The sequence below is a fragment of the Galleria mellonella genome, unplaced genomic scaffold (genome assembly GCF_026898425.1).
Source record: "Galleria mellonella isolate WM207_F2 unplaced genomic scaffold, CSIRO_AGI_GalMel_v1 utg1914, whole genome shotgun sequence".
Classification (NCBI taxonomy): Eukaryota; Metazoa; Arthropoda; class Insecta; order Lepidoptera; family Pyralidae; genus Galleria; species Galleria mellonella.
Genome location: NW_026442030.1, coordinates 43,281 through 69,982, shown reverse-complemented (window position 1 = coordinate 69,982; position 26,702 = coordinate 43,281). Strand labels below are relative to the sequence as shown.

The window sequence follows — 26,702 nt, the reverse complement described above, 5'->3', positions numbered from 1 at the left end:
ACAGTTCTTTTATCTGTGTAATTTGTGTCTCACTTTTCTTATGGGGACTTCCAGAAAATCTTTCTTTATAAAAGTCAGCATCACAAGAGTCTTTGTGTAAAATTTTGCATTTGTGGGATTAATGACAGCAGAAATTTCATAAATAATTATTGATTGGTATCCTTTAATATATAGTTTTTCAAAATTTTCCTTTTCATAACATTAAAATATTTTAAATAATAGTAGGAGCCAAACTGGTAGTTGTAATGCCAAGTGTTTATAATATGCAACACAAGACTTGGCATGTGCACATAGATAGATAAATAAATAAACTGTTTGTTATTTGTATAGATATTTGTTTATTTTTTCTATAATTAAGTATCCATAGTATTTTGTATGCTAAGCCATTCTGTATAAGTAATTTAGTATGAGTCCTCAGTCCAAACTTTACCTGAATATGTACAAATGGTTTTTACATAGTCTTATTTATTTATTCATTGATTTATGATCATATTATGGATACATACTTTTTTTTTTTACAATAATTTTATCAATAATCATATCTAAGATTTTTTATTATTATTTATGACTGGTAATATATTTATAATAACACTTATTATTTTGATTGTGGATATATGTCTGTGTGATAAGTCTTATATTATTCATGATTAAAATTAATAATATAAGATATAAAAATTATTATTTTAAAATGAGATTAATTTTAAAATGATAATTTAACAGTGGATCTATTGGTGTTGGTAAACAATTTTCATAGAATGATTTCTTCTTACATTTTTTAAAATATTACAAACAATTGATTTTTAAACTTAGTGTTTTTTAACAGATAGTCTTTAGGATGCATTTAGGAGTGTCATGATTGACTTATGTCGGAAGGTGTGACATAACTATAGCTTCTTGATATAAAGCATTATATTTTATATCTTATATTATATTCATGATTTATCCATTAATATAATTTATATCAATATAAGTGTTGACTTCTAAACTACCTATTTATACTGTAATAATATAAGTAGACTTTACTTTGCAATAAATAGCAAATCTAATTACAAAATATATATGGTCCAATACAGAAAGAAAAACTATCGTTTGAAAAAAGAAGTGTTGGTATAATTTAGACGATTTGAGAATCTACTTCTCATAGAAGTGTAATAAAAATAAATATTTATTGATAGAAAATTCCTTTCTTGTAGAGTTTCTACGAAATTACTCAGCATTTATTGATGTGTTCACCTTTGAAAATGGTTTTTTGTGGTACTTTTTTTTTAATGGATGAAAATGGAATGGTAACCCCGCTTGTGCTATTGATATACGCTGCCGGGGAACCAGTGAGAGGTGCTAGATGAGTGTGAAAGCAGGTCAGTAAGCCCATTGCGACGAATTCTGTAAGAATTTACCATGATGGTTTCCAGGGGGAACCGCGTGGAGGTCGACCTGATGACATTGCTAGCAAAGGAACTGTTAGATCCTCATTATTACAATTCCTTTCCCCCCCGGTTTTTTGTGGTACTGGTTTAAGGTACCTGTTCGGCGTAAATTACATAAACGAATTTCGAATTTAAATAGCATCTAAGTAGGCTCTTTCGATTCTGCTTAAGGCAAAAAAAAATTAATGCAAATTACATGTCGCGATATTTATTTAAGTCTACATCTGTGTTTTCTATAGCCTTTCAAGCTTATTTCATGAAAACTAATAAAAAAGAATAAAAAAATAAATTATGACTCCTTATTTCAAAACCAACAAGTGATTGTGATGTGCTTCATAAAAACGCATAAGCTATTAGGTTTAACTAAGTTATTGAGATGCATTTTCTCTTAATACACAATGTGCGTAGGTTCCTTTTCCATACATTTCGACTATCAATTATATTATTTAATCTGATTCGGCGGTCTATGGCTGTGAAGACTGGAACATTGTGAAAGCTGTCTTATATTTCTAAGATGCAATGGCATGTTAGATATCAATCCTTATTTTTCAATACAGTTACATATATCGATTTATCTTTGGGTGTTTTCGATTAGTTTCGCACTCGATAGAAAATTATAGCCTGCTTCCTGCTGCTTCTGTTTTGAATCCTTTTTCAATCCTTATAATATCTCCTCCTTCTCCTTCTCATAATATCCTCATACCTATAATTTATCGAGTTTCAATAAAATCGCAAAAATTTTTTGCTACAATAAGATTTCTACAGGTACAAGGATTTTTTTGACGAAATGTCTATTGCATGTGCAGGCCTTTAAGGCAGGTCAATAATATATGTTTTAAATAAATAGTTGAGTATATTGTTAAAGATCTTTAGCAAAAATAATGCAATGTTAGCTATTTATAGGCTGTACCATTGAGAGAGAGTTGGCAACGACGCCTTGAATGTACCTTAAAATATTAGAAGCGTACAGAATTAGCAAATATTGTGTAGGTATGTACTAGGTTTTTACTTTAACACAGACACTATTCATTCATTACTTTAAGATTCGAATAGAAAAAAGTGAAAAAAATTAATAACATTAAAAAAAAAATTGTTTCTTGCTTGAATTATTTGTGTTCAATTTAATCCAACGATTTTTTAAAGAAGATACGATATACACCCAGACCACAACAAGATATAATAGATAGAATACACAGACATTTATTTCATGTATACATTTCATCTTATTGTTAAATAATTTAAAAGGGATGGCGCGATCAATAAGATTAAATAAGATCACAAACACTAGCATGTTTGCCAAATTGACAAATGGATAAAAGTGAATGCAAATGCTATAGAAACTTAGCGTCATCTACAAGTTTAATATTTGGCGCGCTTGTTACATATTTATAATTTTTTTCTTATTATTATATAAATTGGATCCCGTAGCGTACTGATTCGTGTACTTTCATTCAAATGTGTTTAGTAATTTTTGTAAAAGAGTACCCAACATTCATCTATAATTCAAGGATTTTAAGAAAAAAAAAATTGTTTTGTTGTAATTCGATACACTCATATAAAATATTTTCTTGGTATAACGATTTGACCGATTTTTGTCAGTCACGAGAGCAGCTAATAACAAATATAATAAGTTATTATATCACGTATACGTGTGCTAACTAGCGAGTGACGGCGATATACGTACAACGGACTAAATTGAGATTCCTCGTTTCGTATGATCCGTACGCCATGCTAAAAGTAGTTAATGACATAACATTGTAGTCGTAAAATTGAAAATGGAATGACTGGTCACGGTAAATGTTAAATGATGCTACCAACGAGTATCTACTTGTATGTTACTCTGTAGTGACAGGTAATGTTGAACATACAAGGTTACGCTGTTACGGTTATAATTTTATAATAAAACAAATAATTTAAGATTTTGTTCCTCAAATATTTCAAGCCTGACCAAACTAGTTCCTTTGATTTCATCAAACTAAACCACTGAACCGATTTTGATAAAATTTCTATGGAACTAATCTAAAAGTATATCCTTTCAGATTAAGAAATCAAATCGGTTTATAAATGACAGTGTTATGAGATAACAAACATAAAAAATACAAGCGAATTTGATCTTCTTTTTTGGAGTCGGTTAAAAAAGTAGATACGGTACAAAGCATGCCAAAAATGAAACCTGGAGATGACGCTAATTAGCACCACTATAAAATTTGCATACACCTCTGTGAAAATGACAAACAGCAGCCCTCTTAATAATTCTTATTGTTTTAATCACTCTCTTTTAAAGTATTTGTTAATGTGGTGAAATATCTATGTGTGCTATAGTTGTGTTCGAAGTATTTTATTTCAGTTGTTTTCTGATCGTATAATGCTATGTTGAACACACAAGGTTACGTTATTACGGAATACTTGACACTGCATTGTGTATTATCTTTCGCCAATATTGATTTCCATTGTAAACTTGATGTAGCTGTGCAGTTTTCATATCTTTATGCATCTATATCTGCGAAATTTAAATATATTGTAAATTATATAGGTAATCCCTACGAATATTTTAAAAGTCACATTGAGTTTGTATGACTATTTACTTTTCACGAGTTTCAAGGTTAGTCTCATGAAATTGGCAGAGTGATAGGTAGTTGATAATAGACTCGTAAGATTGATAAAAATAAATGAATATCACTTTTTATATTAGGACAACAATAACAACCGAATAAAAACAATAAAATTGTCTCGCATCATGCATTTTGGGCCGTGGTGTACTCGCAAAGTAATATTGCAAAAAATAAATCCGCCATCTGAAGGTGACGAAATAATAGCTAAGAATAATACATTGAATTGTAAATGGAAAAAAGGTTAAAATGTTTTAATTTAGGATTCAATTCACTGTCTATACCCTGTAAGAGACTTACTACATAGCGTGAAGTACGTGCAAGAAGTGCATATGAATTTCACACACTTCTATATTAAATCAGCTGTGCTCACAATTTCGTTTGCGTTGTGCCATTTTTACATACTTCTATATTTTTTTTGTAGTCTATATCTTGAGCCTATTCAGTGAAAATTTCATCATATAAGTTGAGTCGTTTTTAAGTAAAACGCTAAGAAAGAGACAAACTGACAAATTATATACAAACAAAAAAAATAAAAATAAAATTTATATATTTTTGCCCGCTACTTCATACAGTTCTAAATGGCGTATTAAGATAAAGTGTTATACCAGATTTTAGGTCAGACTTTTATAAACATAACTGTGAAAACCATATCCAATCTAGTGCAATAGTTTTGTGTGATGCTTGAACAAACATGTAGACAGACAAAATTTGTAAAAAATATTGTTTTGGCTTCTATTGGTCTATTATTCTTATTAAGATCCCTCATATTGATTTTTCTTATATTTTTAAATATCTTCCATGTACAGACATTATCTAGTTACAATTTTATTGTATATATAAGATGTAAACATGTATGTGATGTATATAGTTGGGAGGAATGCCTCCCGTTCAGAGCTATTATTTAATCTGTCGTGAAACGTATATGCGTGACGTAAAGTGTATGCTAATAAACGTAACAACATAATATACTTTGTATTTTAGATAGATAAAATAGATGGTATTTTGTTTTTATACGTAAAATAAATATTTAAATATCTTCATGTTTATTTTTATGTAAATAATTAAATGCTTAAGTGTTAATAAGCATGTACTTATATAAAAATTATGCATCAGAATCGTGATATCATAATAACAAGTGATAGGTATAGTCTCGACGTAAAATCACACCTCCCGTAAGCCCTGCCAAATGCACGAAGGACAAGCGTAATAAATATTTAACAGTCACGAAATACCTAGTGTCTCAAGCCAAATTTTCAGAACGTTACGAATAATTCAACTATATTCTTACATATCTCGTCATTTAATGCAGTCACATCTGCCATAATCAAGATACGTATTGAAGTTGCGGTATGTTAACAATGAATCTGGCATGTACTTATAAGAGTACTATAATTAATTATTCGCTGTATATATTTGCGGCTCTATTTGCGTACATTTTATGTACGCAAGTAGAGCTTATTCATAAAACCGTCAAACGCCTGATAAACATATTTTAGCTATTGAACTGTTTTGGCTCTTTCTTTTACACTAAATTTCAAATTTGAAAGAAAGTGACAAAACAGTGTAATAGTTAAACTTGTACAAGGTTTTAGTTTTTATGAATAAGAGGGTTAATTTATCGACCTTTTTTTATTTTCTATTCAAACTTTTTTTTAAGATAAGTCGTTTGTCGTGACTTCATCAGTATAGACTCGTTCTTTTTTTATTCTCTTAAAAACAATTGTACTGTGGATCGTAAAGAAAATTCATGAGGAGGTACTTCTCATTGTAAATACGAAACAATACTAATGTTAAGTTATACGAAAACCTGATAAATATGTTGTGAAGAAGTTATTTTCATGGTTTTATATAAGTAGTCTCAAGGAAAGACCACAGACTACTTGCGGCAGTCGAATGTTCTTGTATAGCCTACTAAAAAAATGTCGGCAAATGCATGGGGAAATCTCTCTCTGTGTAAAGGAACAGTGCGGAAAGAACAAAGACACCTATAGTCTGTTTTACTAGAATGTAATGTAAATGTAAACAAACGAATAATTGACGTGACCATAAGATACTTTCCTGAAACTGCTAATGTCCAATATTAGTACAAATAAAAATTAATTTGTGGTGTTCAATGCAAAACAGATTTTAGGAGTTCATTTTACAATTTAAGATTGTGTTCTATAAAAAAAAAAACCGATTTCAATAGTGGTTTAGTATACAATTGGTTGTGTACTAAACTACTCGTACACAACCAATTTTGATAAAACTATGGGATCAATCTAAAAATGACCTTTCAGATAAAGGAAAGAATTTTCCAAATCGATTTATAAATGACCGAGTTTAGAGGTAACAAACATAAAATAGAATCGAATAAAATCTCCTCCTTTTTAACCGACTTCAAAAAGGAGAATGTTCTCAATTCGGTTGTATTCTTTTATACATGTTACCTTATAACTCCGTCAGTATGATCGATTTGGAAAATTATTCTTTTTTTATATAAAAGGATAAACCTACTTGAAAGTACTACTGAAGTAGTCTGTTTTGTTGTAATCTTTAATTATGTGATGTCGGTTAAAAACACCCTTATATTGTTGTTGATAGATGTTGCACGAACGTAATAGTCCCGAACAGGGCGTTAGCGTTCGCGCTCACCAAATGTCCGTTCCTCGAGAACCCCAATCTGCAATGTCGGGAGTACCACGAGGTCACCGGTAATATTGTGTGCCCGAACGTGGTTAGAGGCATCGATCATCTCAGGGATCCTAGATTGAACAAGGTGAGTAATCATATAACCAGTTATATACTTTGTACGTCAAATAACAAGGAACATTGTAGTAGTAGAGTTAGTGGGTCAGAATGTCACGAATTTATGTAGTAATGATGCGTGATATCTGTTTGTTATATACAAATGGGATCTTTGTAACATTTTTTTCATTACCTACGTAATCGACCTAGAGACGTGTCGTTATGGAAATTTATAGTAGGCAACTATTAGCTGACCTGCTATTTATTGTTTTGCCTCCTATCGCCACCTTCCGGGTACATTTTTTTCTTATTGAGATGAAAATTATCCTATTTCTCAAGTTGGAGTAGACAATATACATTAACAAGATTTCATTAAAATAGATTTAGTTATTTTAGACATGTTTATATAAAGTTTAGGTATAGATCTATATTAACGTAGATGATATTAGATAGATAGGTAGATTTATTTGCCAGATCATTGTTTTTACAGATATTGATTTACAAATGAAGTACAAATCGTCATAGTCGTAGAATACTGACGGATCTGACAAAGATTAAATATATATATATATATATATATATATATATATATATATATATATATATATATATATATATATATCCAAAATCATTATTCTACGACAAGTTATTACATCAATTATTCGTTCGATTAATAATAATAAAATCATAATAGTATGTAAAAAAAATTATTGTTATGAATATCTGTTGTTATCGATCATCGATGACGAACTTTACGGGATAAATTAGAAATTATTTTGTATTGAGTAAAGTTCGATTAATAATAATAAAATCGTAAGTCTTTAACTAGTGCGTCTTGCTAGTGATGACCTATGGAATTGAAACATGGTCCTACACGGTTGCTCGTATGCAAAAGATTCAAATTACTTAGCGAGCTATAGAGAGGGCTATACTCGAAGTTCCTTGCGTTGTTGTTAGTTGTGTGACAGAATCCGAAATGAGGATATCTGTAAAAGAACCAAAGTGACCGACATAGTCCAAAGGTTAAGCAAGCTGACGTAGCAATATCTCGAAGAACCGACAACCGATATGGAAGAAAGGTTCTTGAGTGGCGATCCCGTACGGGAAAACGCAGTGTAGGACGTCCCTTCTAACTAGATGGAGTGACGACCTCAAACGCATTGCAGGAAGTCGGTGGATGCAGATGGCTCAGGACCATTTCTTATGGCATTAGATGGATAATGGCTAAGATGATGATGAAACTTACTATAAGTACGTACGTGTTCTTCTATTTGTACTTTTATGTTAAATTATTGTATTATTATTATTTATTACAAAGAATAAAGTTTTTCAAATTTTGTAATTGTTAAATAAGAATAATGTAAGGAAAAACTACTACTTTTCCTTTATTTGTATATTTCCTTGTTATTTTGTAATTGCTAACGGGTTTTTTAGTAGAAAAAAAAATACTAGGATATTGTTCAAGATCTATTATAATTTTATATATTTACGATTGATATAGAATCTCTTTTGATAAACCTATTTTTTACAATTATGCATTAATTCATTGAAAATAATCCATCCATTTTTGTCGTAGGCAGAAATAGTATGGTTGGCTTTTTTCTATTATATAAACTAGTAGATACACAAAATGTCCTATGTGCATAGTTAGGACGTAGCTGTGTACCTAATTTCATTCAAATCTGTTCAGTAGTTTTAGCATGACAGAGTAACAACTATCTGTCTGTCCATACAAACTCCCGCATTTATAATGTTAAAAGGATGTATTCATCACGATAGACAACGGACCTGCTTTCGTCCTCATCTGTCATCCCTCACTTCAGCTCGTCAATGCATACTGATTGTGCAGGTGGGCATTATATTATTATCCATAAAAAAGTCTCCTTTGGTAAATAAGTTGTGTATTTTTAGGGTCTAGCGTTCACATTGGAAGAACGACAAGCTCTCGGCATTCATGGCCTCTTAGCTGCCAAGTTCAAAAGTCAGGAGGAACAGCTGGATATTTGCAGGATATCCATCGACAGATACGAGGACAACCTCAATAAATATCTCTACCTCGTCGAGTTACAGGTGACTAAAAAAGACAAAGGTACCATTGATTTTATGATTATGTTTATTACTAGTTAATGTTGGGGTCGGATAAGGAAAATCTAACATTCTGAAATGGTTTGTTGTGTATATAAGTTTTATTACTATTATAAGGGTATCAAGCATACGAAAGAGAATAATGATATGTTTCAGAATCTCTTGTCTCTGGGAATTCAACAAAAAAAAAAAAAGTAATTATTTGATACTACGACACACACATAATACCATCTAGAAGATTATATCCAATCATGACCAATTAACCAAGTTTTCTATGTTATACAAGATTACACATTGGAAGGGTAGAGCTGAAATTCATTCTCTATATACACATAAATACCTAGGTATGCGACTACAAAATTTCTTTGAAATCCGTTACTGCATTTTCCCGTGATGACGTATCAGATTAGACGTCATCTCTAAAAATGACTGATTTGAATTGGATTTCTTTTAGTTTTCGACTTTCCGCTCCTTGCGATTTTATTATAGTGTGTATATAAAGATAATATAATATTATCTTTATTGCGTAATTGCCTCTCATGTAAATATAAAAATGTACGTAGATATATTATCTCAAATCAAATACATTTAGTAAGTGAGAATTAAATTCTATTATTTATAATAGCCCGTTATTTTCACGACTGTAACAGGAGCCATAATATTATATTTTCAACGGAGCTCAAAAAAGGAAGTTCGGAATTCGACTCTGTTTTTTTATGCATATGCTATGTGATTGTCGAAAATTATGAATAGATTCTGAAGATTTGTTTTTAATTAATCTTGTGCTGGTCGCGTACTAATTTTGTCAAGCTTTAAATTTGTGTTTTTGTTTAGTAATAAAATTATATTAAATATAAAATTAAATTACATTTAATTTAATTATAAAATTATATAAAATTAACTTAAATTATATGGCATTATTTGATTCGATGGACTGTGTAAAAGATGACATGGCCAGAAAAGTCTGTAAATAGAGTTAATTGTAAGAAGAAAACATTATCTCGACTCCAAATAAATACAGGGAAAGAGACTTGATTCTAATGATTTCTAAAGATTCCTATCAATGGAAGCAGAATAAATGTAATTCATAAATTAATAAAAATTCAAATTTTTAATATTTATTATCTCTTTTTGTATGGATATCCTTATAATGTGTAGTTATTCTCTATAATTAATTAAAACGTTAGGTCTCCGTAAATATACCTATTTAAATTTAACTATTAGTGCTTTGTTACTTTTCCGAATTGAGAATGTATCGTGAAAGGAAGAGATGAAACACTTCAATATACTAATAATAGGTTTATTGGACATTTGACGTTTTTATAAGAGAGAATATATGAGCAAGGTAAGCACGATAATTATAATACAAATTTATATTTGTTGGCCGAGTCGAGTTCAAGGTAACACTGTGGCTATACGAGGTTTGTCCGGAAAGTACGTATAAAAGTTTTTTAAAAATTTTATTTTACAATTATTCAGGTAAATCAATTTTATCCCCTTCAAAGTACTCCCCCTGTGACATAATGCACTTGTGCCAACGCCGTTTCCACTGTGAGAAGGCTCCTTGAAAGTCCTCTGGTTGTAGGTTTCTCAGCTGCCCCGTCGTAGCTTTTTTATCTCATTTATGTCCCCCAAATGCCGCCCCCGACGTACCAATTTGGTTTTTGGGAACAAGAAGAAGTCACACGGGGCCAAATCCGGCGAATAGGGGGTGTTCGGTCACCGTAATGGAATTTTTACTCAAAAACTCACGGAACGATCTTGGCGCAAATTTTTTTCATTTGAAGTTCGTTTCTTAGAATTTCGTGGACCACGGTTTTGCCCAAATTAAGCTCTTCAGCCACCTGTCTGACCGTTAAACGACGGTCCCCATTAACACAAGTTCGAATTCTTTCCACGTTTTCGTCGGAATGTGAAGTGGAAGGACGTCCTGAACGTGGGTCATCTTGAACGCTTTCTCGGCCCTCTCTGAATCTTTTTAGCCATTGTGGACGGTTGGTTCCTTCACAGCATCATCCCCATAAACTGTTCTGAGATCGGCAAAAATTTCACGGCCATTCTTGCCGAGTTTCGAGAGAAACTTGATTACGACGCGCTGCTCTTCAACGGAAGCGGGCTCCATGCCGACGGGGTTTCGTTAAGAGGTAACTTCACAGATGGCGTGACAAGCCAGTTCGCACCGCACGGCGGTCAGACCAGAACTGAAGCATTGTTAGGGACATAAGGAAGGGGTCCTGCGCTTACCTGGCCTCCCCACTCCTCTTTCTCGCATTCCAGAACACTTTTATACGAACTTTCCGGACAGACCTCGTATTTGCACTGTTTCCGTAATTAAAATTATAATCCTCTCTCATTTATCAACAAAGTTACGTGTAATAATGAAATGAAGCAATGTAAAATAACTAGCTCTTTCTCTTGGGAATATACTGTTTAAGCGGGATAATAGTTAGTATGTGTCCTCTAAGCCAAAATTAAATACTATGTGTTAGCCAGATTTCACGAAAATTGGTTAAGTCGTTAAATACATTTTATTTTCAATAATGTCAGCGTATCTGATCACTGCTGATTGGTAGTAGTAAATGACATCTTTTAAAATTGTGACAAATGCTTTTTATAAATGATAAGTATTTTATAATGATCATCAATTTGGTTTATTTAGAAATTTTGTGGTTTTCATGTAAACAAACTGTTGTATTTTTATAACTGTTTTTAAAATTTTGGGCGCTTGTTACTTTGGGGATCTGTAGTGGTTTAAGTTTAATAGCATGATGGTTATGGATCCGGTTAAAGCTGGTATCTGTCCATTAAGGTAATAACATATTAACACACGCAAGGTCGTTGGTAAATGTGTAACGTTAATGTAATGATTGGTATTAAGAACAAATTTGTTGGTCTACTCAATTTTCTATCTACGTGAGTAACTCTTCATATATTGGCAGAAAACGCTGAGGTACTAGGTCCAATTTTTGAGCCGAGCAAAAAATTTGTTACACAACATCTTTTTTTATGACTTTTATAGCGTAGCCATGTTGCTTGGCGTACAGGTCTAGATTTAAATTACTGGTTTGACCACTTTAAGAAATGAACTATTCTAAATTGGCTGGAGTTTTTTGTTAAAGTAATACAAAATGAAGAATGAGATAAATTTATTGATCGATAAGTAGTTGTAGGTGTATGCCATACTAATAAACTTGAGTTCCTGATTTCTAGGTGTTCAAATCATATTAATTATATTATAAAATGAAATCATGCATGTTATTTGTAGCGGCATTGAACTATTGCAGGATAGAAATGAAAAGTTGTTCTTCCGACTCCTTGCTGAGAACGTGGAGAAATATCTACCCATTGTATACACTCCGACCGTGGGATTGGCCTGCCAGAGATTCGGTCTCATTTACAGAAGACCCAGGGGTCTTTTCATCACTATCAACGACAAAGGACATATTTTTAATATTTTGAAGAATTGGTAAGTGTTTAGTAACAAATTGATTTCCGTCCAGTAACGGTGTATAAATGCAATAAGTGACCAATCCTTTTTATCCGGAGAATGTTGTAAAAAGTAACTAGGCCATCCTAAAGTAGAAAAACATGAAATAAAACCTACGTCGCCTAGCCAGGGTTATAAAAGTATAATATTCGCCTTGTGAACAGAAACCTTTTGTGAAGGAGAGAGCATTTAAATAATTCTGATAATGAATGAACGAGTATACGTTTATTTGCGTTGTATAGCAGGGAATAAAAGAAAATAAACTATAAATACACTTGTATATGCATAATCAGCATTATCATCATCATTATCATATCATGTTATCTGCCCACTGCTGAACATAAGTTCTATAGACTGTCATAAGGAATAGTCCCGAGCCACCTGCATCCACTGACTTCGTGCAATGTCTATATGTGTAATAATTGACAATCTTATGTGACTTTCAGTTTAATTGTTTATTATTATTCATAACTGGTGTCTTGTATTTGAATTAGGTATTGATCTAATTAGTAATAATATTATTTATATTTGAAATAAGTACAAGTGATTTTCGCAAGCAGTAATCGAATGGTCTTAATTTTTAACCAAATTCAAAAAGAAGCTAAAGCTCCGTCAGGTCTAAACCGATTTTTTTTTTATATATATAATAGGATATACTTACAGATTGATTTTATAAAAATGTTATAAAATTCGGTCAAGTAATTTACTTTTTAAATCAAAATAACTGGTTTTGTCGCAATTGAAGTGTTTTTTTTTTCGTGGGACACACTCTTTAATTATATAAATTACGATACGATCAGGAGGCTGAGGGCATAAATAAGATGCAACCGATTCTTATCTCTAATCGCTTAAGTTTAAACATTAGCCTAATAAAATTATCCTTATCTGTTTATACGTAAAGTACAGAATCAACATTTATGTACCTGTCCTCTAGACAAGAGGCAATCGAATATTTGTAAATATGTTTACGCCACCGTACGAAAGAGATAACGCTACAATAACGTCGGGTCTCTTGTTCTTTTTTATTATTTTTCGTTTGCCACTCGTCTAGAGGGACTGTTATGTAATTCAAGTAATATCTTTAATTTATTTTTTGTATTTAATGTCTGTTATCTAAATTTGCTTTGTATATATATATATATATATATATATATATATATATATATATATATATATATATGTATATATATATATGAGCATTAAAATGAAATAATAATACCACAATTGCTTGATATTAAGGTGACGAAGTAATATAAAAGTAGTTAGAAAAGAAAGAATATTATAATGTGGTTATATACCTACAATTAATGAAGGAAGTTTATATAAGGAATTGATAGAAAAATATATATTAATATATAAACATTGGTACACTACATATGTAATCTTCTGAAACATCGCTCCTTATCATATATTTCATAAAATATGCAAGGTGACTCCAAGCACAAATCATTGACCTGATAGTAATCAGTTATCATAGCCTACAGAATAAGCAATATCAAAATTGCCACCTGACAATAAAATAACATTGTACTACATCTAAAATTAATATCATTTTCAATTTTAGGCCCGAACCAGATGTACGAGCGATAGTGTTTACGGACGGCGAGCGTATCTTGGGCCTGGGAGATCTGGGCGCCTACGGTATGGGCATACCGGTCGGCAAGCTGTCACTGTACACCGCACTTGCCGGGATAAAACCGCACCAGTGTCTGCCCATAACGTTGGATGTTGGCACTGACAACCAGGTTAACTTATTTATAGTATTTCATGGCATATTTTGGTTTGAAGGTTAACATTATAATAGTAGAATTGCTGAGAGCTGCGATTCAAATCACAAGGGTGAATGACCTTTATTGTTGCTAACGAATACGTATACTATAAGGCCTTTTATCATAATTATCATATTCGTTATTTAAAAATAGGAAAGTTTTCGGAAATATCAAAACATAGGTATATCTATTTTACAATATTTACCTATCTTTAACAATGCCTCATTGCTGCTCAGTTTGAAGCTGGATAGCATAGAGTATTTTATTTATCGAACTAATCTTATGACCATATTACATTGTTTACTGGTTTAATGCTGTAGGTATCTCTAATCAGTCTTTTAAACTTTTTTTGCAAATACCTGATTGTGATAACAAATGTAGACGCATCAGACATGTATGACGCACAGCGACATTCGGAAATGTTACGTCATTAAGTCGATCACATATCAGATAATTTTTTATATTGATATGAAGCTATCTATGTATATTGTATATACATATTAGTGATATGATATGAATGTATCAGAAAAAATAATATTTAAAAGTAATTAATATTTAAAAGTTTTAATTACCAGAACAAAACTCTCACTTCTAGCTATTTCCCAAGGTGAATAGACTGTAATAATGTTTGTTATGTAATTCAATATGCCTTTGTCACCCGTACACAATTTAGTTTATCCTGTCAACACTAGGTCAGTGTCAGTGTATTATTAATATGTCACAATTGCTGTAGAATCTTACATTCCAAATTGTATCCTGTTGTAACGTTATATGAACTATTTTACAGGACCTATTGGAGGACCCATTATACATTGGTTTGCGGCAGAAACGCGTGCGAGGAAAGGAGTACGATGAATTTATTGACGAGTTCATGGAAGCCTGTGTGCAAAGATATGGCCAAAATACACTGCTACAAGTAAGTTATTCTTAGTTTATATATATCTATATGACCTTACATATGCCTGGTATTTATTTGTACACGTGCACTCTATTTTTTATGATTTTTTATCTAAAAATGACTATAAATCTTTTAATTTTTTAATTGAAACTAATTCGATATATAGTTATTTACTTTAACTTGTATTAATTAGATATTGATGTTGATATTGGCATGATATAGTCGATCGATAAAATGATAAATCTTAACAATCACTCTTTAACATGTTAGATAAAGTAACTCATAATCTTATTGCTAGGAAATTCAAGTATATTGACATCTATTGTGCTATTATGATAACTTATCTAATGTTGATTATTATGGTCATTTATCGCTTAATGACTTTTGATTTTTGGTACGATTAGTCGTGATTTTTTTTTATTTTCTTCAATGAAAGGATAAGAGCAAACAACTTGTATTTGAAATCTTAAAGAATCCGAGCGCTTAGTTTAGTCACTAATGACTGAAATGTACGGATTGAATAAAAAAAAAATGACCTATGTAAACTAATAAAATTGCCTTTTTACATACTTTAGCTGCCGAGTTTTCACGAGAATACACTTCGCAGTCGTCTGCGATTATATTCTTGCAGATTTCCTCTCCCGCAATATATAGCAATCAGTTTATGATAGTAGCAAATTGCATAATAATTGCTTTCTATCTTCATTTTTGACAAGTTTTATATCAGTAGGAAATATTGGTGTTGTTTCTGCCGTACTTTGGAAATAAATTAGTTTTATTGTCTTAGTCCTATCATTTGCCTGTTAATAATGCAAAGTGCATCTTACCTCTATGAAACAATCGTGCTGTTCATCATCATTATCATTACCTTTGCCTTTTCTCATTTATTTGCGGTCGGCGCAATATGTCTTCATCTGCCACAAATCTCTGTCAACTGTCATTTCTGGACTCACTCTTTTATGCATATTATCTTTTACACAGTCCATCTACCATTTCTTCGGTCGTCCCATTTACATTCAATGATTTTTTTTATGTAATACAATTATTTTTATCAATATAAAATCGATCGCGGAGTCAAGGCGCGGCGCTATGCACAGTGATTGATAATTTATAGGCAATCACCTTGACTTCTCGGTAATGTATGAAAGTTATGATACACTACGCGTCGGTCGATAACCCGGTACTCGGTACGTGTGAACAGACTAAGGTCATGATCAATACATATAATGTTTACTTTTTTATAGATAGGTAGGTATGCTAAAATTAATTGGAATAATATTAAGCACTGTTTATACTATAAATGTTTCGTAAACCAATTTTATTCATAATTATAGTATTTATACTTTAGGCTAATAAAAACAAATAATTGCCCGTAGTCATTGATAATTATTTTTGTTACTAAATTTTAATAGGTCTTGCCGTTTCTGTTTATTTATATACATTTTTTTGTAGAACTGAATAATTTAATGTAATGTTTTACTACAAGATATGCCAATTATAGATGGATCGATTTAGTGTGTTCATTTTTTGTTGTCATGTTCTTTCCATGACAACAAAAATTTGTTAATAAAAAATCTTTTATATTTTGTATGTATATTGATGTAACATATATGTATGTAACATTTTGGTTCTTTCGGCATATTTATCAAAATATAATGGATGTTTTGCTATGGCCTTTTAAATTATTCTAAGAATCGTACCGTAACGATTTGGCAATAAATTATTCATGAGTAGCCTGTCTTTCGCCGGTTATCAATGCAGTGTGACAAATGTAAAGTGACTGAAGTAAGTCGACTAGTTCCCTAAGTCATTCTTATCAATATTTATGAAATTGAGTTTGTTTGTTTTTTATTCACCTCTCGGTGCTCTACTCGCTCAACCAGTCTAATATTTGACATATATGGAGTATTTGGGATTGAAATCTATTTTTAATAAGGTCAATCAATATTCTAGTCAGGCAGACGGAAGTCGCGGGTAAAAAATAGATATTATTTCTTCAAAAAATGTTTAATAGAAAGTCATATTCGGTTATCTGTTTTTGTCTTGTATTCACGATTCACCAATTTCCTATATTACTCCCACATACTCAGGCTCGTGCTTGCATGACAGTCGCTCATGATTAAGGATCATGAATTGATCCCGAAACTAGTCGAGCTTTCTCGATCTAATTACACGTAAGTTAAACCGGTAGTTATTACATTAAAATACTTCCACATACAAACAAATTTCACCTTTTGTATAACATCAGTGTAGATAAGTGTATTACGTATTTATGTAATCATATCAACGGCGGCGTCTGTGTGTTCAAGAGTTAGATTATAGGATAACAACATAAGTGTCAATATAGCATTATACAAAGATATAAATATATCGTGTAAATACAGCTGGTCTTGGCAGCTGTTATACCTACATATATATAGAATCAATGCTATTTAATAGTTCATACCACGGAGCTCGTGCCCTTTGTTTTTTAACCGACTGCGAAAGAAAGGGTTTTTGATGTTTTACAGATGTAATAATGTATGTAAAAACCTGTTGCATAGTGTAGTTTTTTAGATTTGACCGATTTTAATTAATGGGGTATTGGTAATTTTATTTTTGTTAGTGGTTTAGCCTACTTGATGCGTTGATGACAGTATAAAATAAATATTGTGTGTTATAACACACAATATTTATTTTATACTGTATCTATAGATATCTATAGATAGATACCTTTTAAAATACATAGTTTATTTTCAACATAGCACACAAATAACAGTAGACATAGATAGACATAAAAAAATAGAAATATAGAGAAATACAAAGAAAGGAATGTAATCAAAATTATAAAAAGAAGTTGTCACTAATTTGCTAAGTTAACGGACGTGCTTTTTGTGATCTTACCATGTCATTGTATACAGGTTTTATGGAATATTTCATTATTTTGTATTAGGCGGCACTGGGTTTCATATGAAAATTTAAAGACACATTACTTATCTAATGCGAAAATGATAAAATCACCAAAACATTTTGTTGGAATAAAAAGTGTAGATTATTTTATATTTTATTATAAAAATAATTTATAATAGACCTTCTTTATTTTAGACTGATGTCTATCAGTCTGAATAATTCTCTAACCAGGGGTTTCAATAATTAAGGTTCATTCATAAACGGTATAAAAGTTGTTAACTGTTCATTGCCGAACATAGGCCTCCCCCATATGAGGAAGATTGTACCAGTAGTTGCTACGCTTGACAGGCGGGTTGGCAACCACAGTTATGATTTGGTAATAGTGATGTTTTAAGAGGGACGCTGTTGCCCATCCTTCGACCAGGTTCACGGTTAAATTATCTTTCATACTGATTACTTGAGTAATTTGATTAAACAGCAGCAAAAACGATAGACGGATGAATTGATTAATTTTGTTACATTTAAATGTCAGTTTTGTCGTTTCCTCTACATTCAATTTACTTCAATGTCATATAAATCTTTTATCTGTATGTAGCCCATTACAAGAATTAATGGAGTGGAAAATAGTGTGTAGTTTTATCATTCAGCAGTTTTACTTGTATTCCTATTAGTCAAACAATCAAATTGTCAATTGTTCCATTGCATTGAGTGCTTTTTTTTACTGATTTAACTAACGATTCGGTGGCTATAGGCTCTAGTGACGCTTGAAGTACCTATAAATTACAAACATGAGAACATTGCACTAAATACAAAATTAAAAAATTTACCCGACTTGTAAAAAAAAATTAAAAGCGTCTTTACAAAATTGCTTTTTTGTTTATGCAATTTTGTTTACTTCATCTTGATATTGATATTAAAATCGTACGATATCGTGCCGTGCTAAAATGAAATTTCTTTTTAATTATAGTTTGAGGACTTCGCTTTGGGGAACGCTGGTCGCCTCTTGAATAAGTATCGCAACAAGTACTGCACATTCAACGACGACATCCAAGGCACTGCCAGTGTGGCCGTCGCAGGACTGATGGCTGCCGTCAGGGTCACCAAGAGGAAGCTCAGTGAGAACATATATCTGTTCCTTGGCGCTGGATCTGTAAGTAATACGAGTATACTATTATGATATACATGTGATTTACATTTGCTGATCACTTATTGGTATAAAAACTATTCTATCTTTCAAGTGGCAGAATACTAAAACTTTGCTTTACTGGCTTTAAAATTGGTTGAGCGGTTTCGAAAATTAGTATGATTGAGCGTAGCTACACGGGATTTTTTACGTATTATGATAACAACAGGTTGAAATAGACATATTCAGCATCTTTTTTCTATATTTAAAATGAAATATTTTTCCAAAGCAACAGAATTATCTTAACATATATTAATTGGATAGTGGAACGCGCTGTGTTAATAGGAGAGGTTCAAGTTTTTTGTCTTGTTTTTTGGAAAGGAATGCTTAGCTTGTTTATTAGAACATTCCCTTAAAAATGTGCTAATGATTTTGATTGCATTCTACTCGTGTTTATTTATGGATGTATCAAAACAATATCTATTTATAATTATCGGATGACTAAAATACTGTATGGTCTATTAGCCATGGATGACTAATTTTGACTAAGTTAGGTTAGAATTTAATACGAGTAAATGATCAGCTTCAAATTGCTATAATCTATTTTAATTTGAAATATGGTATATTTCACGTTGCACTTAATTTATTGTCCAAATATCATAGATTTTTATAATAAGCTATATCAAATGTTTGATTTGTTTACTACATACCACTGTAATGCGCTTTCTTTAAGCCACTTGGCATCAATGGTTGATTTATCCTAGTCGCTTGCCAGTTGTTTACCCGTTATTTATATATTTATTTGTTATTTTTGTATGCTAATAAAATATGATCTTTTAATGGTCATCTGTTTTTATGCGCACTATTAGATTCAGCTGGTGCTTCGTTTATAGCCAAAGTATATACATACATACATACATATTTGTACATAAAGTCAATTAATCACATTATCTTCTAATATTTTTTTATATAAAAATAAAATAAAAATCTATTTTTTTATTTAATAAGGTTCACATACAACTTTTACATTTTACATGCAACTTAATAACACAAAAAATAATTTTGCCTAATGTAAAAGTCTTTTATAGGCGAACACCACATGCACTATTATAATATTTAATAAATCATTAACAATAACAATAAGATTATCTGAATAATAAGTAGATTAAGAATTTATGTCTAAGATTTTCCGCAATAAGCTATATCTGCTGTTGGTGGGTTATCTATTTACAAATTATTTTATATATGGAGAAGCCCTCATGTGTGTGGATTCATCTCGTACTTGACTGGTTTTATTCATACCAGAGTGATATTTTGTACAAAAGTTGTCTGCTTTTGTACAAAATGTTCTCTGTTCGATCACTAGCAGCTATGCTTGCACAGCTATATTTCTGTTTGAAAGATAGGATGTGACAGTAAATTCGCAGGGCATGGAGGCATAATATTTCTTTCTTTCTTTATTGTTTATTGTACACAAAAAATTATTGAAATGTAAAAACAAACATAATAGTGCACAAGGGCGAGCTTATCTCCAATAGAGATTTCTTCCAGCAAACCCAATATGAGAAAAGTGACAGTTCATTAGTAGTTACAGTCCTGAGGAATGCATATGGGATACCATGTGAGTCTGAGGGTATCTTTGATATTAATGTTTATAGGCGATGGTTACCACTTTTTAACAGCTAGGCGGTTAGATTGTTTGCTATTACAAGTTACATAAATATAAAACCAGCAGATAAAGTCCATTTCAACTAGTTAATATAATACCAAATTTAAATAAGAATTTGATAGTCATTTATTTTTCGATTTTAATACACGCCTTGATACGCAGAAACCGGATTTTATAATACTGGTTTTTATTTATATAATGGTTTTTTTAACGATGTATGTAACATGGTTAAATAAAAACGTGTGGAAGTACAAGTGTTCTCACTTGTAAATATGAATTTTAAATATCACCAAGCGCTAAAAATGAAAGCCATTAACGGAATGTTGAATTTGTTTTCCTCAGGCCTCCAACGGCATTGCCAATCTAACAGTCGCGGCTATGGTCGCCGAAGGTCTCTCCGTGAGGCAGGCTCGCGATCGCGTATACATGTTCGACGTAGACGGACTGCTGTCGACGCGTCGTGAGGGCGGTGTGCCTGAACACGCCCAGAATTTCGGCAAGGATATCGAGCCGGAGAAAGATTTTGAAAAGTGCGTCGCTAAAATAAAGCCGAGCTGTCTCATTGGTGAGTAGGGTTTATTGTAGTTTTAGAATTAAATAAAGAAGTATTTTCAAATTAGTGATACATACGATAACTTAAAAATATAATATATGCACCGCCATTTACTCTTACTGTACTAGAGAATGCCATTAGGCATTAAGTCCTCCCTATGGACATATTTTAATGCGTGCAAAAGTATAAATAAACAAACTAATCAAAAGGAATTAAATTTTAGTTTGTAAATAATGTTCTTGGTACTCGTAATAAGGTAGAAATTCCGAGATGAATACATACAATATAATGCATTTTATTAACAGAAATGTTGTATTTTTGGTAAAGATTATCTTTTTTTTATTAATAAAAATTAAAACATTCTACAAACCTATTTTAATAATTAGTGCTGAATAAATAAATAAATAAAAATGAAATTAAATGTATTTATTGGAACTATAAAAAATTACAAAAGTAGGGTAGTGTACGATAACAGCCACATTAGTTAAAAATAACTGTGTCGTGGCTGTCAACGCCTACCTTCTCAAGGCAGAGGTGCAGGCAGTCATGAAAAATGCAAACATTTTAATGGCTACAATAACTTTTTTAGATGTTTGATGTTTTTATAACTAAGGGTTATTTTATTACAACGAAGATGCTAAACACGCACACTGCCCGCTTGAATATAATGAGTTCCCGTTTGTAATACTAGAGGCAATACGCTTGTCACTTGAAGATCTTGAATCATAGTACTCGGTAATTTGCACTACAATTTTGTAGAGCAACCACAAATTTTTTTAATTGTATTTAAAATTTTGATTTTAGGTTGCTCCACCGTGGGTGGTGCTTTCACACCCAACGTATTGCGTCAAATGGCGCAGAATACAGAGCGACCGGTCATTTTTGCTCTCTCTAATCCGACAAGCAAAGCCGAGTGCACCGCTCAAGACGCGTACGACCATACGGAGGTTTGTTTAATTTTAAGCTGTACACATCTTATGGGAAGTGGTAATTGTTGCGAAAAACACTAATACGACGAGGTTGGTAGTGAGGTATATTTCGATTGATTTACAACTGACTTGCAACTGACTCGCATCTGATATGTAACTGACAGTTAATAATAAATAAATATTAACTTATATATTAAATACAAACAAATTAAATTAAATTAGAAATGGCGTACCGACACATTAACCCATTACGTGCAGTGTTAAATTGACAATTATTAAAACTTTTAATAAACAAAACTATTTTCTTACTGTACTGCACGTATAAACATACGAGTAGATATGACTCCATGGCAGTCAACAATATATATTACTTGATTATTTTAAAATTTTATTTCACAAAAATTTTACTTCGATGTAGTCCAACACGGAAGTTAATCTTTAGATTAAAAAGAAAAATCATAGAAATCTGTTAGTGATGTGTTACATTTTTATATAAGTACGATGTGCCATTTTTTTTATTCTATACATATATTTGTAGTATTGGATGCACATAGGGTCTACGTTGCATTGCATGTGCGTGCGACAGTTGATATTTTGGCATTTTTTTATTACAGAGTTAGTTTTATTGTGTGAGATTTATAGAGTTAAATCATTCTAATAATTATTATAATCAATACTTTCTCAGCATGTTTTGTTGACTCCATTAGTTATTATGTTAGTAATAATCTCTCATCGACATCATGCTATAGTGCGAAGAGTACAGAGATTATAGTTGTTAAATTGTAATTAAATTTATATTCATACTTCATTTCAGGGTCGTTGCGTATTCGCGTCTGGCTCACCGTTCCCACCAGTACAATACAACGGCAAGGAGTACCATACGGGGCAGGGCAATAATTCGTACATTTTCCCCGGAGTCGCACTTGGTGTCATTGCCACCGCTACCCACCACATACCGGAGACTATGTTCTTGACTGCCGCAAGAGTACGTAATATTTTTTAATAGATATGTTCACAGTTGTAATCTTTGATGGAATTCCCAGAGGCATTGGTCGACTGTTACCGTTGTGGTGAACGTAATATAATATCGAGTCACACATGTCTACATTTAGGAGGAGGGGGAGGGATTGTTAGTAATGTGGACCGCCAGTCTTATTGCTAGCAATATACCCGGGTAAATCGACCTCCACGTGGTCCCCCCTGAAAACCATCGTGCTGAATTCCAGGTGTATTTGACACGATGGGCTAACTGACTTGCTCTTTCATTTTTATTTGTCATCCCTCACTGGTGCCTCGCCAGCGTATATCGTTAGCGCAGGCAGGGTTACCATTCCATTATCATACATTAAACATGCCTACATTTTGTTCAGTACATTGGAATTTTGTGTGGCAGGGTGTGAGCTTTACCACTATTACTTACTATTCGGTATTTCCTATCAGTTGTAAATTTGCACACAATTTTTTACGATCTAGATTCTAAAAATTCTAAAAAGTATGTAAAGTACTTTATACTGCTGAATAAAAAGTAATTGTCTCAATATACAAAATCTATGTATGAATCCATTGTGTTTTACTATTTGCATTTATTATTTACTATTGAGCGTACAGATGTATATATATATTAAACCACTGCAATTATCTTTATTTTTTATGATATGTAATATAAGAAATGTGAAAGTTTGTAAAGATGTTAGAATATTTGTTATCTGGTCACGTTGTAATGGCTTAACAGATTATTATGAAATTTGGCACACAGATCTTATCCTATCTTTAACTCAATATACCTTTTATTTAATTCATGCACAGTTGTTTATAATAAGAAAATGTTCTTTCAGACATTAGCAAACTACGTAAGTGAAGAAGATCTGTCAATCGGCCGCATATATCCGTCGTTGGCCGAGGTGAAGGAAGTGTCGGTTTCTATTGCTATTGAAGTCGCTAAGATGGCATACGATGAAGGTGAGTGTATAGCAATTAAATAGAAAAATATTAACTATTAGTTTAGGTCAAATTCATTCTATCGGTCAATTGATTATTATGAATTTTTACAAAGGCTGTATATGTGTAATATAAATATATGAACCTGATCGGACCTCTAAGGCATTATTTGTTTTTTGATTTTACATACTTCGTTAAGATAGCAATTCCTGCACTAAGCTCAAGGCTTGTATCCCAGGAATCTTGTATCATTAAATGAATATCAATAATTTATTTACAAAGTTATATTAATGATCTACTCTATTTTTGTTTGACTACAATAATGTAAGCATCTGGAAAATGTCTTTTCAATTTTTACTGTACAATAATTTTTTTTTTTTGAGAGTTTGTAAAATAATAGTGAAACGTAAACTCCATTATTTCAAAGCCATGCCAAAGAGCCTGTAAGTATTTGTAATGCAGGATTGTCATTAGGTAGGATGTATCGTGGCATAGATATTAGTTTTCCGCACAATATGCATTTTTTTAGTCAAGGTTGTTATCGATTTATCGATCAAGATCGATCGTTTGAGCACCCTGCCTTAGACAAGCAGTTAATAGAATATAATTAGAGTCATTACAACTAACATTGAAGGTCACTAACATTTAAATATTTTTTTATTATATATTTTAATATACCACTAATGGAAGGGGGAATACAAAACTGTGCGGGTCGCGTGTTGCTTTCATTTTAAAATAATTTATTATAATAGAGTTCAGAAAGATTACCTATATAAGAAATATTGCTAAAGTAGCTATGTAATAAAATTTATATTAAGTTATGACGAAAAAATTAAATCTGGGTTTTGAGGAAAAAATGGATTTAAAACAAATACTACAGAGGAAACCTTAAAATATTTATACAAAAATAAAAAAAAAAAAATTCTAAAGAAGACAAATATTTTCTTTATAATAACTTTATCTATGATGCTTACGAAACGGTACAAATAGGTAACTATAAATATTTACTTTGATAATGTACTTCTGCTCATTAGTTTTACTCCTTACAACATTTTGTAATTTGTGTATTTAATTTTCCTATAATAAAACTAGATTCTATTGTAAACAAAAAGTACGTCTTAAATGTTTTAGTTGTTTACTTAATTATACTTATCAAAATCTTATGATGTCGATGTTGATACAGTATTTTATATATCGTATGACAGCACATTCATTATGTAAATTATGCAAAAATGACAATTATGTAATTTATATCATAATTTTTTTTTGTTGAAGGTTTCCTACTTAAAATAACCAAAAAATAACTAAATTCTAAAACTTGTCCGTTCATCTTACATTATACAGTTCCATCATTCCTTCAATTAAGCAGCTATGCGTATATTGTTTGTATAAATTTAGAAAGTAATAAAGTTAAATTTTACAGAAGCTTAAAACTTTTATCTTTACAATATTCTAGGACGTTCTTAATATTATTATTCACGTCTATAAGTGATGACTGTTAGCATTCCTCAATAAGCGGGTCGTTTGTTTTATAATAATAAAATATCTCGCTACATTTTTTTTAAAATGTGTTTCATTTTAAAAAAATAAAATAAAGTAAGAAAATAAAATGTATAATTTACTTTAACTACAATATAATTTAGTAATACAGATATATTTTAGTAGTATTTAAGAGACACTGACGATTATTTACAAATTGCCAGTAAAAGTTAATATATTCATTCATGTAAATAAATCATGTGCTATTGTTTTATTTTTATATTTTGTTATATTATATTTAGGGCTAAAACTACAGGTGACTGGCTAAAACTGGCTGTTTATCTATACTGATAGTTTGACGGATGTTGTATCTATGCACAGGCCTTTAATTTACTTTAGTAATATAGATTACTTACTAATAATAAAGTAGACAAGAATAGGTAGACGAAATCAAATTTAAAGATTTCAATAAAATCAAAATTTGTTTTATTGTGCGTGTACTTAAGAAGGACTTTGTTACAGGTTTGGCGTCTGTTTACCCCGAGCCAAAAGATCTCGCGAAACACGTCGAGAATCAAATGTATAACTATTTTTACGAGAGCGCTATGCCAGTGGTGTGGGATTGGAAACCAGAAGAGAAATTCAACGTAAAACCTATTCAACCAGTACCGAAGAACATCTAAACAGTATTATTATTTTATTATTTATTTTATTGTATAAGAGCAAAACACATCGCCTCACGTACTGTAAGAGTCAACTACAATGGACACATGACGCTTTTATGGGAGTGTTCAATATTATGTTAAATAATATTACAATATGAATTAAGGATTTAAGAATGCATCTGTATGTCACTTTATAGACGTATGTTATTTGGAAAGTAGGGCTTTGGTCCAGTTGCGTGACTCGTAACGCTGGCGTTAAACGACACATTTTCGTGATAACACGAAGAACTTGATATAGATTTATTGTACGAGGTTTGTCCGAAAGTACGTATAAAAGTTTTTTAAAAATTTTATTTTACAATTATTCAGGTAAATCAATTTTATCCCCTTCAAAGTACTCCCCCTGTGACATAATGCACTTGTGCCAACGCCGTTTCCACTGTGAGAAGGCT

General features: G+C 31.5%; 1 protein-coding gene across 1 annotated transcript in view; it reads left to right on the top strand.

Moving 5' to 3' along the window:
* The window catches only part of LOC113518819 (NADP-dependent malic enzyme), a 30,239-nt gene that overhangs the window by 759 nt on the left and 2,778 nt on the right, over window positions 1-26,702 (top strand). The window contains exons 2-12 of the mRNA XM_026903818.3: window positions 6,623-6,797; window positions 8,678-8,836; window positions 12,136-12,317; window positions 13,903-14,083; window positions 14,895-15,023; window positions 18,862-19,044; window positions 21,029-21,251; window positions 22,044-22,186; window positions 22,983-23,153; window positions 24,004-24,127; window positions 26,108-26,562. Coding sequence (XP_026759619.2) covers window positions 6,623-6,797; window positions 8,678-8,836; window positions 12,136-12,317; window positions 13,903-14,083; window positions 14,895-15,023; window positions 18,862-19,044; window positions 21,029-21,251; window positions 22,044-22,186; window positions 22,983-23,153; window positions 24,004-24,127; window positions 26,108-26,268 — 1,831 coding nt within the window. The 3' untranslated portion in view covers window positions 26,269-26,562. The remainder of the gene's footprint in view (window positions 1-6,622; window positions 6,798-8,677; window positions 8,837-12,135; window positions 12,318-13,902; window positions 14,084-14,894; window positions 15,024-18,861; window positions 19,045-21,028; window positions 21,252-22,043; window positions 22,187-22,982; window positions 23,154-24,003; window positions 24,128-26,107; window positions 26,563-26,702) is intronic.